This window comes from Phascolarctos cinereus, unplaced genomic scaffold, assembly GCF_003287225.1.
Source record: "Phascolarctos cinereus isolate Bilbo 61053 unplaced genomic scaffold, phaCin_HiC Scaffold_4;HRSCAF=312, whole genome shotgun sequence".
Classification (NCBI taxonomy): Eukaryota; Metazoa; Chordata; class Mammalia; order Diprotodontia; family Phascolarctidae; genus Phascolarctos; species Phascolarctos cinereus.
The window spans coordinates 268,627,450-268,647,209 of NW_027555847.1; the positions used below are offsets into that span (position 1 = coordinate 268,627,450).

General features: G+C 38.4%; 1 protein-coding gene across 5 annotated transcripts in view; it reads right to left on the reverse strand.

Annotated features, from left to right (window-relative positions):
* PTPN3 (protein tyrosine phosphatase non-receptor type 3) overlaps positions 1-19,760 on the reverse strand; it is a 288,986-nt gene that overhangs the window by 167,126 nt on the left and 102,100 nt on the right. For all 5 annotated transcript variants that reach the window (XM_021004563.2, XM_021004569.2, XM_021004570.2 and 2 more), the window contains exon 2: positions 17,211-17,365. In XM_021004563.2, coding sequence (XP_020860222.1) covers positions 17,211-17,365 — 155 coding nt within the window. The remainder of the gene's footprint in view (positions 1-17,210; positions 17,366-19,760) is intronic.

Genomic DNA, 19,760 nt, shown 5'->3' on the forward strand with positions numbered 1-19,760 from the left:
TGATTCTACACAAGTCATTTAACCTCTTCTGGCCTCAGTTTCCGTAAAATGGAAAAAAAAATAGCATTTGCATAATTTATCTTGCAGGGCTGTTGTAAGAAGCAAACAGGAATACATACCCAAAATGTTAACAAAAAAAAAAAACCAAAAACCACTTTGTAAAGACCTGTGATTTCACTGGTATAAGGAATTACCCCTTTATTAATGCAGGTAAGCTCCCCCTCTGAAACATATAGCTTTAGAGAACTGTCAAGAACAGCAATGACAAATTCAAATAGAAATGGAAGGCCTCTGAACCTTACATAAGGGTCCCGCTTGCCTGGATGTTGCCTTAGAAAACCACGTTTCAATGTTATCTATGTCCTATTATATTTTTATTTATTTTGGTAAATATTTCCTAATCAGATTTTAACCCATGTCAAGCAGTATTCCAGGCAGTCTCTGGCCTAAAGCACTGAGAAATTAAGTGACTTGCCCAGGGTCACACAATTGGTATGTCTCAGCGGCAAGACTTGATTACAAGTCTTTCTGACATTCGGTTGAACTCTCATGCTGCCACAAACCCTTTGGAAATCACTGTCACTGGGGTTTACCCCATTAGCTTAAGCAGTAGGATGGGTATTAGAGCCAGGATCCCCGTCCACAGAGTTAGGGGAAATCACATTGGATACCAAAACTAAAAGCTAACAGGAGACCAAAGGTATTCATCCATCTCCCAATTCTGTTCCTTTTCACTGGCTCTCTCGCAACGCCCAGAATTGTCTCCCTCTTCATCTCTGCCTCCTGGCTTGCTTCAAAGCCCCAGCTAAAATCTCACCTTCTATAAGAGGCCTTTCCTAATCCCCCTTAATGCTAGTGCCTTTGCTCTGCTGATTATTTGCAATTTTTCCTGCACATATCTTACATGTACATAGCTATCTACATGTTGTCTCCCTTATTAGACTGTGAGTTCTTTGAAAGTAAGACTGTTGTTGTTTTGGGTCATAATCTATATTTCCGGTTCTTAGCCTAGTACCTAGAACAGAGTAGTTGTTTTATGAATCAATCAACACACATTTATTAAGCACCTAGTATGATGCTTGTTGATTTGACTTGAAATTGACCTGGAAGTATCATGTCACTGAATAGGCTCACATCAAATAATTTCTAGACATGAGACAACTCCTAAATCCCAGGCTACAACTTGATAAGAAACCAAATCTGCTCTAGCCCTGGGAGAATTATACAGATAGGACTTCCTAAGAACATCTGAACTACCTACTTACCCAGAGCAAGTCTGTAAAGGCTGGCTCTATTCTTGGGGCAGCCCTTCCTCTAAACCACACTGGGAGCTCAGAGACTGCCATCCATTTAGTTCTAAATGCTTGCATGGAAATACAGAAAAGATGCTTATCACGTTTACACTGGGTAAAATTCTCAGGGGTAATTCATATGATAAATACAAAGATTTCAATATAATCAAGATAAATACAAAATCCTAAATTGAGGGCTTTTTTAAAAAAAACTGCCTTCACAGGTAGAGCCTACGTGGCTTTCCTTCATTCACTCAACATTCATTTATCGAGTGACTGGAGTCAGGAAGACTCATCTTCCCAAGTTCAAATCTGGCCTCAAATACTTAGTAACTGTATGACCTTGGGCAAGTCACTTAACACTATCTGCCTCAGTTTCCTCATCTGTAAAATGAGCTAGAGAAGGAAATGTCAAATTACTCTACTATTTTTGCCAAGAAAACAACAAATGGGCTCACAAAGAGCAGGACATGACTGAAACAACTGAACAATAACAAAGAAAACAAACATGTCTAGCTTTCAAAGAATTCAAGAAGGCTGGGGAGAGTATGAATTATGGGTTTGAATTCATCATGAGCAAAGCCATGTGATGCGGCAGCTACAAAACCTAATGGGTTTTGAACAATCCCACTCTGTAATGCACCAGACATTTAGAGTATGCATTATGTCTAGTTCTAGACCCCATATTTTAACAAAGATACTGACTGGCATATATCTCATCTTAGCAGCTGAAGCGACAGAGGGATGTTTCTCTTGGAAAAAGATGAAGGGGAAATTTGAGAGCTGTTTTCAAATATCTGAAAGGATGCCATGTGGAAAAGGGCACAGATTTGCTCTGTGTTGATCCCACAAGGGAAACTGGCACTAATGGGTGGAAGTTAAAGGGACATAGCCTGAACTCAGTATTAGGAAGAACTCCTTACCAACTGAAGCTTACCGACAATGGAATGACCTAAGCTTAGAAGGTGAAATCACAGAGAATCGGTGAGACAGGATTTTCAAGGTTTTACAAAGCTTCCAGTTTAATTACACATCCAAATGAAGAATTCCCTTTATAACATGCTTGACAGACAGCCATTCTGACTGCATTTCCATTAACAAGGAACTCATGACTATGCCAAATCCAAGACCAGGCCACTATGTGCTTCCTTCTGGGTTGAGCTCTTTAATACTTCAAAATATGATTGCCTTCTAAGGTACAGTTGTTTAACCACCTATAAATGTGCCATATTGTAGCATCATTTATCCTTTTATCTCCATTTTGTCCATAAGATCATCTTGGGTGGGTTTCTAAACCCACATCTGAAATCAAGACAGACTCTATGTTCATGACAATCCCCTTGATCCACAATCCAAGTAACCAGGGGTGTGCTGGAGGCAGGTCCTATCCACTTGTGAGAGCTGATTATTAAATTTAATGTGAGCATTTGCACCTCAGAAATCAGCAAACACTAGAAATCAGGGCTTGATTTATTGTTCTGATGATTATCTAGACTTAAGAAAGTGATAGGGTAAATGTCAATAATGCAAGTTGAACTTAAAAAGGTGTCACGCATATTTTTTCCAGAGCCAGTTGTTAAAAATTTATCAGTGCATCACTGAGAGCTACCCTAATTAAAATGGAAGTAAGATGGTTCTGTCATGGCATGATTTCTGAACATACTGCTGGCTCATTCTTCATAACCTGCAATTCTTAGTGTTTATAAGCCACCTGTTTAATAAGCTACCTAAGAAATATTAAATTAAAGCTTAACCAGCCCACAGTTTTAAAAACCCATTTATTTCCTCTTTTTTTTAAAGTTAGAACATTTATCCATCACTAATTTTCTGGCACTTCTACTACTTTCCATAATTTCTCAATGATCGCCTTCTCAACATCCCAAACTTCACCAGAAATAATCAAACAAGGATAAATAACCTCTCTATCATGCATTAGGCAACTGACAGGTGGAGAGGGAAACAGATGCTGCCATGTACAATACAAAAGGAAAATTAAGGACACTGAATGAACAGTCGACAGGAAAATGTCCTTCAAGCCATTTGTTCATGGAGTATTCGGGATGCCAGGAAGTAAGAAAACTAATGGAATGTAAGGGTGTTTCCATTATTTAGTGGTACATAGTATGGGTAAGTAGGAAGTATGTTAACTGATGTTAACAGAGCATTTGGTAAAAGTTGGAGAAGTGAATGTTTAGTGGGGGGTGGAAAGAGGAAGCTTAGTAGAGACTGGGAGATATTGGGCAACAGTACCCACAGCACTGGCCTTGGTCTCCTCTTGTGCCATCACTGTGGTGTGCGGGGAGTGTTCATGGTGGGGGGGGGGGGGTCGAGGTATGCCTCATGTTAACTGACTTCCCAGTTTGGAGAGCAAGAGATCATGAAATTATGTTATCACATCTAGTTTATATTGCCTACCTGAGCTCTGAGGGAGCTAGATGGCTCAGTGGATAGAGCACTGGTGCTGGAGTCAGGAAGACCTGAGTTCAAATCTGGCCTCATATATTTACTAGCTGTGGGACCCTGGGCAAGTCACTTAACTTCTGTTTGCCTTGGACGTAGCTAGGTGGCTCTGTGGATATAGCACTGGGCCCAGACTTAGGAAGATCCGAGTTCAAATATGGCCTCAGATATTGGCTAGGTCACTCCGCGCAAATCACTTAACCTCTGTTTGCCTTTATTCTACCAGAGAAGGAAACAGCAAACAGCTCTAGTATCTTTGCCAAGAAAGCCCCACAGACAGAAAACCCCACTTAACAACTGAACAATGACAACATGGGCTCTACCAGCCACGCTTGCTCCTGCGTCTTTCCTCTACAGCCAAGGGCTACCGACAGAGCCCTCATTTGTAGTGAGAATAATATAGCGTCAGAAATGCTAAGCAGGGATGTCTCTGTGGGATCAAAAGTCGGGCTAGGTAACTTGTAAGGTCTTTTTCCTATTCAAAAATTCTCTCATTCGTCTTATCCTGAGCCCTTCAGGGATCTCTGATCTTTCTCTGTCTACTTCCCTCAATGAGTCATCAAGTCCTCCTAATGAATTCTTAGTAATCTCTGCCCCGTCTATACATCCCCACTGCCCTCACCATTATAAACAATGGTTCCTTGATCATCTCTCAAACTGCAATATGGCAGCGGTTTCTCTTAAAAGGTCTCTGCTCATTCCAATCTACCCTGCACATGGCCACACTAGAGCCTATCCAAAATATTATATTTTCGTCATATCCCTTTCCTGCTCAGAAACTTCCAACCAGTCATATGCATCTGTTGCTACAGTAACAGGTTTAAAAGCATTATCCTTTTATTGTATGTCCTCAACCTATCTTTCCACACTCATTTTCCACCATCCTCTACACAATCCCTACATGCCATTCAGACAGGTCTATCCCTTGCACACTTCAAGAGATCTGTGATCTTTCCACGGACGGTCTTCCCCCTAATGATGCAGTCTGCAGCCCATCTTGTCACACTTGCCCATGCTCTCCTATAAATCTTTTGCTGAGGATTTACCCAATATGCTGGACACCTTCCTTTACATCTCTTCATGTTGGGCAGAAACCCAAAGAGCTCCCGGGCTTTTCTGCTGGTTAACCTTGCTGTCATTACATGATCACCCTTTTTCCTCCAATAAGAAATCTCTCTGATGACATCCTTTACATGCTTTCAGGCAATTCTGTCTTCAATGTGTTAAGGCTTGCCTACGCTTACCACATGCTTCTGCCCTTTGAGTGACCTTCTACTTTAATCCTTTGGAGACTGGCATTCCACGACTCACAGCTATCTAGCATTGCCAGAAGAATTAGTGTTAAAAAGATTGGAGTTTGTTTCAGGGAGAACCTTGGGGTGGTTAGAAGCACCCCAAAAGACAATCCAGCCCATCCTCCTCCTCCTGTTCAATTCTAGGACCAGCTCACTGTCTCCTTCTAGTGTGTATCCCAGACACCAATGAATAGCTCTATGGGTTGTCCATCTAACTGCATATCATAGTTTGGGTTACAGGTATTCTTCATCTAAAACAGCCAGGTGGCACGATGAGTAGAGCACAGGGCTTCGAGTCAGCTTCCTGAGTTCAAATCTGGCGACAGACACTACATGTGTGATCCTAGGCATGTCACTTAACCCTGCTTGCCTCAATTTCCTCACCTATAAAATGAGCTGGAGAAGGAAATGGCAAATCACTCCAGTATCTTTGCCAAGAAAACCCCAAATGGGGCCATGAAGAGCTGGACATGACTGAAAAATTACTGAACAGCAACATCCTTCATCCATTTGGTTTTTCTTGTGCTGACAAAGTGAATTCTTTTGAGTAATTATGGAACTGCTTTAGAATGCTATGCAATACTGCAAATTTTAAGTCAATCTGTACAATACCATTCCCATATAAGAGTATCTGGAGGACTTTGCTATCCAATAGGGAATCCCTTTTCCACTGGAACTTATGTTAGACATTCTCCATGACAGTAGCCAGAAGAAGTCTTTTATATTAGGGCTTCTGAGCTTCTGTGCATGCTTTTCCACTGACTGAAGTTTATTTCTTCTTTCTCTCTTCCTATATGGATGCTGCCACTCATTGTTTAAGGCCAAGTTTAAATGTCACCTCTGCCAAACTCAACTATGACAGTTATTGCAAATTCTATTAATCATGAATGAGGATTTTCTACAGCCAAGGCAGGGCCCCAGGTGGTTTTCTCTTGTCCTCTGAAACACATCCAGGCTGATTCCTCCTACCGGTATTATGTAGGTTCTCAGGGAATGCAAACTAAATTTGCCAACTGGCTAAATTAAGTTAGACAAAAACCCACAAGTATAATGCCTACATATAGGTGATCTTAAAAAAAAAAAGGCTCTTCAAATATAGGCTGCATCTGAAAGCTTGAAATGGCATGACTTTGAGGATACACACGTGGCACCTACACCCCATGTTGCCTGTCACTTGAAAGGATAAGTCAGAGTTAACTGACGTGCATTACCCTTAGGTTCAGTACTTCTTTAGTAAGTAGACATAGTTGAATTACTTTCATTGCCCCACCACTAATTCTCTCCTTAAGAAACCCTTGCAATCTCTCTTCTATCTTTACAACTCCACTGAAAGAATTCATACTAGGTTCACAAATGACCTCTTCCTTGTTAAATGTCATGCTTCACTTCTTACAATTTGTTTCAATCTCTCTGCTATGCTATGCTCCTCCTTTTAAAAACGTTTCTATACTATCCACTACCATTATGTTTCACTCTGCATACTCCCCAGTCACTCCCATTACCCCAGGTTTTTTTCCCCTTTCTACACTTAAGTCCTTGGGAAAGTCATTCACAATCTATAGTTAATGGTTCCCAAAGTTTTCACTTCAGCTACAAAGAAATAACAAAGAGATGACCAAAGACAATTAAGTAAGTTCCCAAAGAGGTGCACACAATGACTGCCTGATTTAGTATATATCTACAATGGAATCTTGTCTTACAAGCAACAGAGCCTTATCCAAATCTCCAAATTATCATCAACACAACCTAATCTATAAAACTGTAACTTCATCATCTGTATGCTAAGGAGATGTTCCATATCATGACTTATCCACAATGGGTTTCAAATGCCTACAGAGAGAGGATAACAAAGGCTTGTGTAGAAACTATTCTGTTAGTCAGTCAACACACATTTGTTCATTACTGAAAGCTTCCTTTAACTCTCCCATGCAGCATGTGCTCAGCTAGGTAATGTGCCAATCAAAAATAAGTGAAGCTGTAAGGTCAGCTCTTTGACCCAAGCTCCACATAAATCTCAGATGCGATACCACAGTATACAACAAGGAGGAAAAGAGAAGCAGAAGTTAAGATGGCAACTTCTTAACTTTCAGCAAGTCCCTTCTTTTAGTAAATGACTCCATTATTGTGTCTAAAGAGTCAGAACAGAGAACACGCTCATATTAAAAGGTACCACAATAAATTTAAAACCAAACATTTTTGACTTAGCATATTATTCATCTCTATTAGGGTCCACAGGATGTTCATTAAAGTGGCCTGTTGCCTCCAGGAGCAAACATCAAATTCTCTAGCATTCAGAGCCCTTCATAACCTAGGCTCCTCCTACCTTTCCCATCTTTTTACACCTTACTCCCCAACACACAGTCTTCGATCCAGTGACGCTGGCTATCCCACGAACGAGATACTCCATCTCTCAGCTCTGAACATTGTCTCTGGCTGTCCCCCATGCCTGGAACACTCTCCCTCCTCCACTCCAACTACTGACCTCCCTGGCTTCTTTTAAGTCCCAACTAAAATCTCACCTTCTATGGGAAGCCTTCCCTAATCCCTCTTAATTCCAGTGCCTTTCCTCTTTTAATTACCTCCTATTTATCTGGCATATACTTCACTTTGTATATATTTGTTTGCATATTATCTCCTCCATTTGACTGTAAGCTCTTGTGGGCAGGGACTGTCTTTTGCCTCTTTGTGTATCCCCAGCACTGAGTACAGTGCCTGGCATGTAATAGGTGCTAAATAAATACTGACTGATTGATTGATAAAAAGTCTGGAAAGACTAAAAGAAATTAAAGAATTATCAAAGCTTCAGAGAGAATGAACATGAATGAGCTACTACACAAAATCTCAGGCTATCAAAATTTAGAGGGTACCCTTCTTGAAGCTTGAGAAAACTGGAGTGAACTAAATGAGGAAGATACAGGATAGTGGAAACAGCACTGGACTTTGAAGTCAGAATACCTAGGATGAACCTCAGATCCACTAACTATCAATCTGTACGACCCCGGCTAAGTCATTTCATGCTTTGACTCCCGATTTCCTAATCTGTAAAAGGGGGAAAACATTCCTTGTACCACCTACATCAAGAGTGTTATAAACCTTAAAATGCTGCATATGAGCAACTACCATGGCTCCTGTTAAAAAAATTTCTATGGTGGTGCCTCTCAGTACTACCTCTAACTTGCCTGACATGCTTGTACTTTCAGGTATACAAAATATGAGTAGGATTGTTTTCAAACAGCTGACATGACAAAGTCAACGCCATGGAGAAAGAACTGCCTAAAAAATTCTGGGTGAATAACCTTTAGTCAGAGAAGCGTTGCTGGAACGGCGCCCTACCACTACAGGCCAGAGGGAGGACAGATAAGGCGGAGAATGTGACACTGTGTAGTATTACACTGGCTTGTTTCCCGGGCAATCATAGAAGCCTCTAACTAAGAACTACTCCATACAAGAGCTGTGGGGCATTTGGTGACTTACACCAAAGGGTTAGCAAGATAGTATATAACTGAAGACCCTGTGGGGCAAAATCTGAGGGTCCTACTGACATGGCTCCCTGAGGCAGCGAGGTCAGTAAGAGGGATGATTTGAAATCAGGGAGACTTGAGTTGAAATTCCACCTTAGACGGTTACTAGCTGTGTAACCCTGGGCCTCAGTTTCCTTATCTGTAAAAATGAGCCAGAGAAGGAAATGGCAAAGCACTCCACTACCTTTGCCAAGAAAACTCCAAATTTGGTCACAAAGTGTCAAACGCGCCTGAAAATGACTAACAGAATTATTATTACACCTCCATCTCCCTTCCTAATTAACCTATATCTGTAGCATCCATTTCACACACCTTAACTGTAGGTATATTCCCAAACTCTGTCCTACATCCTTTCTCTTCCTTTACATTCCCTCACTGGGTGATCTCATTGGCTACTGTGAGTTTAATTATTTCCTCTGTACAGATGACTGTCAGATGCACATATCTAGTCTGAGTATTCCTCCTGAGCCACATTACCAACTGCTTATTGGGAATTTCCAACTAGATATCTCACAGACATCTCAAACACAACACATCCAAAACAGAAGTCATTATTTTTCTTCCCAACCCATTCCTCTTCCAAATTTTCCTCTTTTTGTCAAGAATATCACCATCTTTCTAGGCACCCAGCTTCACAAGTTTGATGTCATCCTTGGTGCCTCACACATCCAATTAATAGACAAATCTAGGCATCTGAACATCTCAACATGTCTCTATAACATCTCTCACATGCTTTCCCTTCTTTCATCCCACGTAGCCACTACACGAGTTCAAGCCCTCCTCACCTCTGGACAAAACCACTGTATAACAGCCTTTTAAATGATTTCCCTGGTTCAACTCTCTTCCCTTATCCAATCCTTCCTACACACTGCTTCCAAAGTGACTTTCTTAAAGTGCACGTTTGATCAGATCACTCCTTGAACAATAAACTCTGTGGTTCTTCATTACATCAAGGATCAAATACAAACATATTTATTTGGCATTTGAAGGCCTTCACAATGAAGTCCCTACCTACTTTTTAAGTGACATTCCCTTCACAAATTTTATGGTCCATACAAACTTGTCTTCTTACTGTTCTACAAACATGACACTCCTCTGTTAACGTGCTGCCTTCTGACTGGAGACTGGCCTTACATTAGAAACTCCTAATACTACAAGGATGCTGACTCAGCCTAGCCATGGAAAGGCAATGAGCAGATGGAAGGGAAGAAGTATGATGGTGGGACAGCATACATGACTACACTGAGACTTCAGCAAAGGTACTGACACCCAATAGAGACCACGGATATTCATATCAGACACCCAGTCCAATGAACACTGTATCTCCCAATACAGAAGAAGGCTGAGTCAATCTTGCAGCCTCACCTTGGGAGAGGAGGGAGAAGCAAAAAAGGGTGAAGACAGAAATTGAGTGAAAAGGGAATACAAAAAAAGTCTGAAAAATCGAAGCTTTCAAGAAAAAAAAAAACTTCAATAAAAGCCTAGAATATAATCAGATAAATCAACACAGAAGTTCCTAAAAATGAGAAGGAAAGATGAGTACTAAATCCTCAGAGAGAATACAACATTCTTTTTTATAGATATTACAGGACAATGGAAAATGCTTAATGAAATACAAAATCCTGTGCTTTAAAAAAAAAAAAGGCATGGAACATGGAGCATGGAAAGAGCAAGAAAAAGAGCATGGAACAACATTAAGAAACTCCAGAATAGCACAAAAGAAAAATGTAATCCATAAAAGAAAAAAAAATTAGGAATGTATATAGGTCAAAACTTAAGAATTTTCAATTCAATTTTAAGACTCAGTTAAGAAAAAAATTGAATCCACAATAGGAAATCTCTCTAAAGAAATAGAAGAGACAACAACAAATTTTGAAAACAAAAATAATGAAGTGGAGGAAAATCTCATAAAAGAGAAATAAAAGGCAATAATGTTATAAGAACTACCACTGTTGGTTCTTCATTTTTTAAGAGGTTAAAGGACTTAATCCTGTGTTATAAGAACACATAAACTCTATGCCTACAAAAGCAATTCACCCTCAAGAGAGGCTGCACAGGTCAACTTAAGTAGCAGAGGTTTCCAGAAGAACATGAAAAAAAATTTTTTAGTTAGGAAATAATGTAAGAAAACTGACCAAAATTTGTGAATACAGACAGCTAGGCACAAATTGAGAAAATCCTGCACTTCAAATTTAAAGACATATATTAGTCAAATTTAACTATTTTGCTAACAAATAACAGATTTTCAACTGCTCTATACAAAGACTTTCTTTCAAATGTAAAGGAAATTTGAAAAACACAAGACTATTCTGTAAGCATGACAAATCATAGAAGAAAAATAAATAGTATATTCCAAAATGCAAACCCCTCCCCCCAAAAAAAGCCAAAAATAAAAAAGATGAGAAAGAAAATTTCAGATAAATAGGTAAACTATAAAGTCATTATGCTTATAAACCACAGACAGTGAATCAATATCAATAGTAAACATGCATGCAACAAATGGCATAGCAGCTGAATTCATAAAGGAAAAAAGTTAACTGTATTGCAAAAAAGACAGACAGTAACATAGTAAGTGACTTTAATGTTCCTTTCTCAGAGCAACTCAAATCTAACCAAATAATTGAAAAAGAGGAAAAACACAGAAGTGGAAAAAATGTTGAAACATTTAGAATTGAAAGACTCACGGGACTCACGGCATCTTCTGAAAGACAACACCAAAGAATGTGTATATTTCAAAGCACAATATGGCACCTTTATCCAAACAGACCAGACACAGAGAAACTATAAGTAAATGTTAAAAAGTATAAATACTAACCACATCATTTACAGACCTAAACAGACAATTATGACATCCTGAATAATGATTAGGCAAACAACAAATGACAGAAAAATTAAGAAGTCTGTATTATGATGATGATGATGATGATGATGATGATGATGATGACGACGACGATGATGAGATAACATAGCAAAATTTCTGCGATGCAGCTAAGGCAAGCCTCAGACGAAAATTATATTCACCAAAATTAACATTAACAAAATACAAAAAAAAAAAGAAACCTTAATAGGCAATTCTAAAAATTAGAAAATCAACCAATAAGCAAGCCCAAAATAAGCATAATAAGAGGAAAATTTAAAAATTTTAGAAGAACAAACTGAAAAAACCAAAATGACCATATAACTGATAAAACGAAGAGCTGGGTCTTTGAAAAGACTAACAAAATGGAGAAAGCTTTAGCTAACCTGATTAAAAAGAGGAAAGAAAAATCTAATAGTAAACTAATAAGGTAAAGCGACATGAGAGAATAAAAAGAAATATTAGAACCTACAGTTATATACCAACAAAACTGAGAATTCAAAAGAAACAGAGGATTAGTCACAAAAATATAAAATACTCATATTTATAAGAATATTCCCAAATAATCCAATTTCAGAAAAGCAAATGCAACTAACTCTAAAGAAACTACTGCAAAAAGGACAAAGGAGTACCTGGAGCCAGATGAATTTATAAAAGAATTCTATTAAAGAGTAATTAATACCTATATCAAACAAATTCTCAAAAACTGAGAAAGTATTCTGTCAAACTCTATTTATGAGATTAGTACAATCACAATACTTAAGTCACAGAAAACAAATTGTAGCTAAATACCATTACTGAATATCAATTTGAAAACACTAAGCAACTCCTAATTACTAGTAAACTCCTAGTAAAATGGCTATAGCTATTTACTTCCCCAAAATCATTCATTATGGTAAAAAGAGATTAATATTAGGGTTGTAAGGACACTTCAATATTAGGAAAACAACACAATCATATTAAAAACAAAAACATATAAAACTACGTGATTATGACAATAGATATAAAAAAGCCTTTGAGAAAATGTCATTTGTAATAAATTTATAAAAATTAATAATATTTATTTTATTATATTGACAATAGCTACCATTTATATAGTGCTTTAAGCTCTGCAGAGCACTTCACATAATATCATCTCCTTTTATAGAACCTTGTGAGGTAGGGGCTATTATCATCTCCATCATTGTTGTTGTTCAGTTGTTTTCAGTTTACCCTACTCTTCGCGACCAAATTTGGGGTTGCCTTGGCAAAGATACTGGATGTTTGCCATTTCCTTCTCCAACTCATTTTATAGATAAGGAAACTGAGGCAACCAGGGTTAAATAACTTGCCCAGGGTCACAGAGCTGGTAAGTGTTTGAGGCCAGATTTGAACTCAGGAAGAGGAGTTTTCTTGACTCTAGGGCCTACATTCTATCCATTGTGCCACCTAGCTGCTCCCATCTCCATTTGACAAATGAAGAAACTAAAACATAGATGTTAACTGACCTGCCAAAGAATAGACACCACTATGAAGTATCTAAAACAGGATTTGAAAATTAGGTCTTCCTAACTCCAAGTCCAATGGTCTTTCCACTAAGTCACCTACAGGCATAGAAGGATTTTTTTTAATATGATAAAAAGTATCTAAAACCAAAAGCCAGTAATATAAACAATGGAGAAACAAAAGAAATTCTTGTAATAAATATAGGAGAATAAGAATGTCTTCCTTTCCCCACTGCTATTTGACATAGTTTCTCAAAATGATAGAAATATTTTGCCATTAAAAAAAACAACAGGAAGAGAAAGAAATTAAAAGCATAAAGACAGGCAAAGAGGAGACAAAACTATCCTTGTTTCTTGATGAAAGGACGATTTACTTAGAATATACTAGGGAATCACAGTTTCAGTGAAGTTTCTGGCTACAAAATAAATCCATAAAAAGCAACAGAATTTCTATGCAGCAACTACAAAATCCAAAAGGAAATAATCAAAAGGGAAATGCTATTCAAAATAATCACAAAATGCATAAAATACCTGAGAATCAATCTATCAAAAAACATTCAATGCCTGCATAAATCCAATTACAAAGAAAGAAACAAATTAAATAAGCTGGAGGGTTATTCAGTGCTCATGGATAGGCCATGCCAACAAAAATGACAATACTACCTCTAAATTAATTTACCTGTTTGTTACCAAGTCATTAGGAGGATACTTTGCAAAGCTGGACAAAAAAAAATACATAACAAAACTTCTCAGGAGCCAAAAAAAAAATCTAGAAAAATCAAGGGAAACAATGACCTATAAAAATAGGAAGGAAAGGGGAAGGCCTCTAGACCTAAAATTATATTATAAAGCAATAATCACCAAAACCATTTGGTATTGGTTAAAGAATGGAAAAAGTAGACTAATGGAATAGACAATGAAGAATCTGAAAAAACTGAGCTCAATAACCCAGAGTTCAATAATCCCTCAAACATAAATCACCTAGGAAACCTAAATTAATAAATCATTCAACTCAATTATTAACATAAATAAACATAAATTACCTACTTGACAATAATTGCTGGGAAAAGCAATCTGGAATAAATTAAATTCAAAAGGGATACACAACCTGAATATTACAAGATAAAGCACTAAAAATGTAGAAGAGTACCAGAGCAGGTACACTTCACAACTATTGCTAAATGGCAAATTCTTGACCAGAAAGGAAATAGAGGCAATTACAAAAGATAAAATGGATAATTTCATTTCCTCAAAACAGAAAAACTTTTACACAGAAAATATTAATGCAATTAGGGAAGAGAAATGATCAACTGAAAACAAAAAATCTTTGTTTAAAATATCTTTAATGAAAGGTCTTATATCCAACAATTCATTAAAACATATAAAACCAAAAGTTATTCCCCACTAGATAAACAGTCAAAGGACATGAGCAAATAATCCTCAAGGAAGAATTACAAAAAAATTAGTAACTATATGAAAGAATGCTCCTAAATATTATTAATAAGAAATCACAAATCAAAACAACTGAGATTTCACAGCCAGCAAAAAAAGAAAGGATGAGAAAAATCTATATTGGTGGAGTTGTGGAAAGATGGGCACACTAATACACAGTGGGTAGAGCTGTGAACTGGAAGCAGCTAGGTGGCATAACAGAGTAGCAGGCTTGGAGTCAGGAAGCCTCACCTTCCTCAAATCTGGCCTCAGACACTTATTAGCTGTGTGACACTGGGAAAGTCACTTAGCCCTATTTGCCTGAGTTTCTCATCTGTACAATGAGCCAGAGAAGGAAACAGTAAACACTCCAGTACCTTCGCCAAGAAAACCCTAAATGGGGTCACGAAGAGTCAGACGTGACTGAACAACAAGAACTGTGAATTGATCCAACCTTTCTAGAAAGCAATTTAGAATAATGCAAAGACAACTCCTGAAACGTCCATCTGACCCAGAGATTCAACTGCTACAGAGGTCAATGCTGGTTGGAAAGGCTCCATAAACATTAAATATTTATAATAGTACTTTTTTATAGTCACAAAGAACTACAAGCAAAGTGAAGTCCATTGATTGGAGAATGGCTAAATAAGCTGTGGTATGTAATTTTACTAAGCGATAAGAAGCAATGACTAAAAAGAACAGAGAAGAAGGGAAGATAGACATATGGACGCAAAGTGAAGTAAACAGAACCAGGAAACTAACTCTAACAATGTATATGGAAATAATAACAGAAGAGCTGAAATTGAATGCTGCAATATTATAATGATCAAGACTGGTCCAAAAAAAAGAGATCTGAGAAGGTACTTTTCTCCCTTCTTTGAAGAGGTGGGGCACTGTGGATGTGGAACACTATAAATTTTTTTGTGTTTTGGCTTAGTTTTGCTGAACCTTTTTTTTTTGCTTTTTTTTATTCTTTGTTTTAAAGGATGACTCTATCTAGGGTGGGGCAGGGCTTACATTGGGATGTATAGGTGACAAAAATAGGAGGTAACAAAAAGTTATTGTGAACTTAAAAAAAAAAAGGCCTCAGAACACTAAAGAGATACGGCTGGGGGAGCACCAGGACATTAGGTGCTGTGAGAATAGGTCATCCAGCAGTCATAAATGCTAAAAATGACTCAGAATACTTGGAGCTCATATCCCACAGTCTGACCAACAGTCACCATCCAATAGCCACTGAATGGCCAAAGATGCCTGGAGTAGCCCCCAAAAAAGGTGTTGGTCTAGGAAAAGCTGGGCATCATTAATGCCAATCGTATGCGTAATTCTAAAATGGAGGATTAGCTCTTGATTAAGTATATCCCCATCAAGGGTACTGGTATGTGATAATTCCACCAGAAAACAATCATCACCCACCACCTGGGGTGGTGTCTCCAGGAATTTCAAGTAGGCATTTGAGCCAAAGGGATGGAGAAATAAAGCTGTGACCTGGCCCTCAGATTTCTGGGGTAGGGATATGTGTTCCAAGAATGACAGTAATAACGGTCAAGGAATGAGTGGGTTAAGATTTAGACTAAGTCTATGGAGAGTTATGAAAAAATACGAAAAACATGAAGGAGAAAAGATTGGCAGGATAGACTAATGGATTAACTAGAGTATGTCTTCAGCAACAGTCTGACTGACAACCTCATGGAAAAGGTCAAGATGATGTAAAACACCACAGTTCTCATTCCACGTCTTCATCTTTATGTCATTCTCTGTCCATCCGTCCATCCGTTCCCACCCCCCCCATTCTTCTGGCCTCTCCTCTTGTTTTTCCCCATTAATTACTATCTTGCCGATTTACCTATTTTGGCTAGTGCAAAGAATGGCATCTTTCCAGCAGCCAAAGCAGGATGAGGTGTGGCAAGCATGGACCTTGCTAAATGAGTGCCACTGGCTTAGATGGCATGAGCTGGGTTTATGGCTCAGGAACAAATATTGCTACTTTGTCATAATTAATTAATAATAATGCAGTCCTTCCAAGTGTAATAATGGCACTAATGACCCACCATCAAGTATGCTCTGAGTTATTCTCCCAGCAATGGGGATAAGTTGCCTGAATCAACCACATTCTTCTGCCCACAAAAACTTTGTGACTAACAGTATATATTTGTGAGAAAGCGGAATTAAGTTTACAATCCATGTGAAACTAAAGTGAAACTAATGGGCCTACACAGGGATAATCTAGTATCACCAGGACACCACCGAGTCTGGATTCTGGGCAATGGTTCAGTGGGTAGAGGGTGCTTGAACTTGTAAATCACAAAGATCTGAGTTCAAATTATGCCTCAGACACTTACTAGCTGTGTGACCTTAGGCAAGTCACTTCAGCTCTTTCAGCATCAGTTTCCCCATCTGTAAAGTGGGACAATTACAGCACCGAACTCACAGGATTATTGTGAGGACTGAATAAAATAGTGTATGTAGAGTACTTTTTAAATCTACAAACACTATATAAATGCTAGCTATTTATTATTACTATTATTATTATTGTTGTTGTTATAATCATAATTTGCTCTTGCCATACCCTACTATCCTCAATGACAGCCAGGCAACACTGTGATTACCAACATCTTGCTCTTTGGTGATCAAATTCAAAAAGTCAATTAGCATGTAACAAAAATCTTGTTTTACTAGAAGGAGCAAATTATAACCATTCGTTAAAAAAAACAGTTAATTTCACCAGTTAAATGTTAAAATAATGATTTTTCTTTTTAAAGTTTTTATATTAACATAAACTGCATCCTAGTCAAGCACACTATTTCATCCACACTTAAATGGAGCACTGGAGGATTATTAACAATAAAAAGTACATTTCTAGAACTTACATTAACTTTGAAGGTCTGTACCACGCCATCTAAGAAGTGAAGATTACAGATGATTTCTGATCGTGTCTTCTCTTTTGGCAGTTCTGAGACGCGTATATTATTTATTCTCCCACCCAAAGCACGTAGCCGGGAGTTCATAACTATTGTTGAATAGCCTAAAACACAAGAAACATGTGTTAAATGTCTGTTAATACAAATATATAGTTTACTTAAATAAGAATTTTTTTAACCAAGTCTATTTAAGCTAAATTTTGCAACTTTCCTGAGCATTCATATTTTATTGCACTATGATTTTTTTTTAAACTTGGTATTAAAGGAACTGGGGGGGGGAGAAGAAGTTTCATGCTTAAAGAGGGTTTGTGGAGAATAAAACTAAAATGAAAGTCTAATGTGTAATTTAGGAGTAGTGATGAAACAGGTGCCTGCCCCGGGGCAGCTCTTCAACAGAAGTCTCTACTAGCCACACGCCAGCCAATTCAGTTGGGTAATTTTCCAACACAACCACCCAGCGGAGATTAATAAGGGGGCGAGTTCTCCTCTAAAGTCCTTGCCCCCGAATTCCCTCCTCTCACTTCTACAGCAGTGCCCCACCCCTCCCAGTATACACTGCAGTACAACACAAGCCTATTAGTCGAGTGTAAAAACTATTTTTGTTACAGAACACATGGGAATCTTGGGGTACGGCCTACACACAGATTAGCAAAGTTGCAGGCACATAATCTCCCTCTAGTCAATCAGTTTCGCACAGGATTAAAGCCTTAATCCATCTCTTGAAGGCTTTCCATAGTTTGTTCCCTTCCTGGTCAGCAGATCCCTTCTAGCCCTTACCCCTGGAGTTGTTCACCCTACCTCCAGTCCCAGAGTCAAGGTATGTCCACTCCCACAACAGATACTGAGGTCCTGTGTCTTTCTACTTACAGGTAGGGTACTACAGAAAAGCAGAAAGGGTCAAGGAAAAAAACTTAGGGTCACATACTTTGTTCCACTGCCAAGTTTTGGCAAAAGAAAAGGAACAGTCTGTGGTAGGAGAATTAGGTTAGTACAATGTTTACAGATCCTAAGGGAGGAGTTTCAGGAAAGGGAGGGGTGGTCACCACTGTCATGCTACAAAGAAATCAAGGGAAATGAAAAATGAGAAAAAGTCTCTGGAACGACTAACCCTGCTTATTTTTCAAGGCCCAACTCAAAAATGCCACTTTCCCCTCATGAAGTCCCTCCTGATCCCCACAACTATATGGGACCTCTCCAGTCTGAATTCCTCTCCCAACAGTTCTTTGTAGGTGTCCTGTGATACACCAAACTGTCCCTTACACCAGCTATCCATGTACCTCTCCCCTCCCAGATTTAAAACTTATAAGGTAGAAACCATATCGAACTCACCCAAGGCCAAGGTAAGGATATTCATAGCTACCTTTATCCCACATGCAGTAGGTTCCAAATCATTACTTGTTGAATTGGATTCAAGAACACAGTTTTCAGCAGAGCAGATAAACAGGCAGATGGAACAGAAGAGGAAATACAGGCAGGACACACAGACCCTTCTTTCGATAAATGTTACAATGGAAAGAAAGCAAGCAATGGGCCAGTGACTAAAAGTTGGATCAACAGATATGAGAACCATGCATTCATGCTGCTCCTAATTATATATGTAACTGAATTTTGTAATTGTTTGACAAAATAATGTTTCATTTTGTTATCAGCACATGACTGGCAGAGGATGAAGAGAATTGTCTAGGAAGGTACAGTTTATATGTATGTTCAAAACGATCTGTTCTGCATAGGAGATACTTCTTTTAATTGGAACAGCATGTATTTCAAGCCTTTATGCCGAGTGCATAATTTTATTATTGTATTTTAGTAAGAATACATTCAAGTGTCATTTAAAGAAGCTGAAAAGTATGTAAGAAGGAGCTCTCAAAAGAATGGTGATCCTCATGAGGATGATAAAGGGAGAGAACCTATAAAGAAATCCTCACGTTTGGAGAGAGGCTAGGGAGGCTTTTACATGGGCAAAAACACTTTGAAGGTCTCTTGGTGCAAAAGTTCTTTGTGTTAGAAATGTAAACTAAAGTCTTCCCTTTGGTCAGCTAAATGACATAGCGGGCAGAACACTGGACTTGTGAGTCACAGAGATCTGAGTTGAATCCTGCCTCCCGCACTCATGAGCTGTGTGACCCTAGACAAATTGTGTAAATTGATCTGTGCTTGTTTCTTCACCTGTAAAATGGTGGTGGAGATACACCTCGTGTTCTTTTCAGCTCTAAATCTATACTCCTACAAACTCAACCAAAATAGGGCAAAAATGTTCTCTGGCAGAAAACAATTGTGATAGCCTCTTGGGTGTTTGAATGACCAATAATAAGTTTGGCCAACAAAATGCCTTTGTCTTGCCTTGGACATCATGTTCTACTTTCTCTGCTCTTTCCTATTTCCCCAATTCCTGACTGTCTGCTTACCAGCTCCTCTGGCCATTCATTCAATTCGATGAATATTGATTAAATGCCTGCTATGTGCAAAGTGCCATTCTGTGTAGGAGGGATACAAAGATTA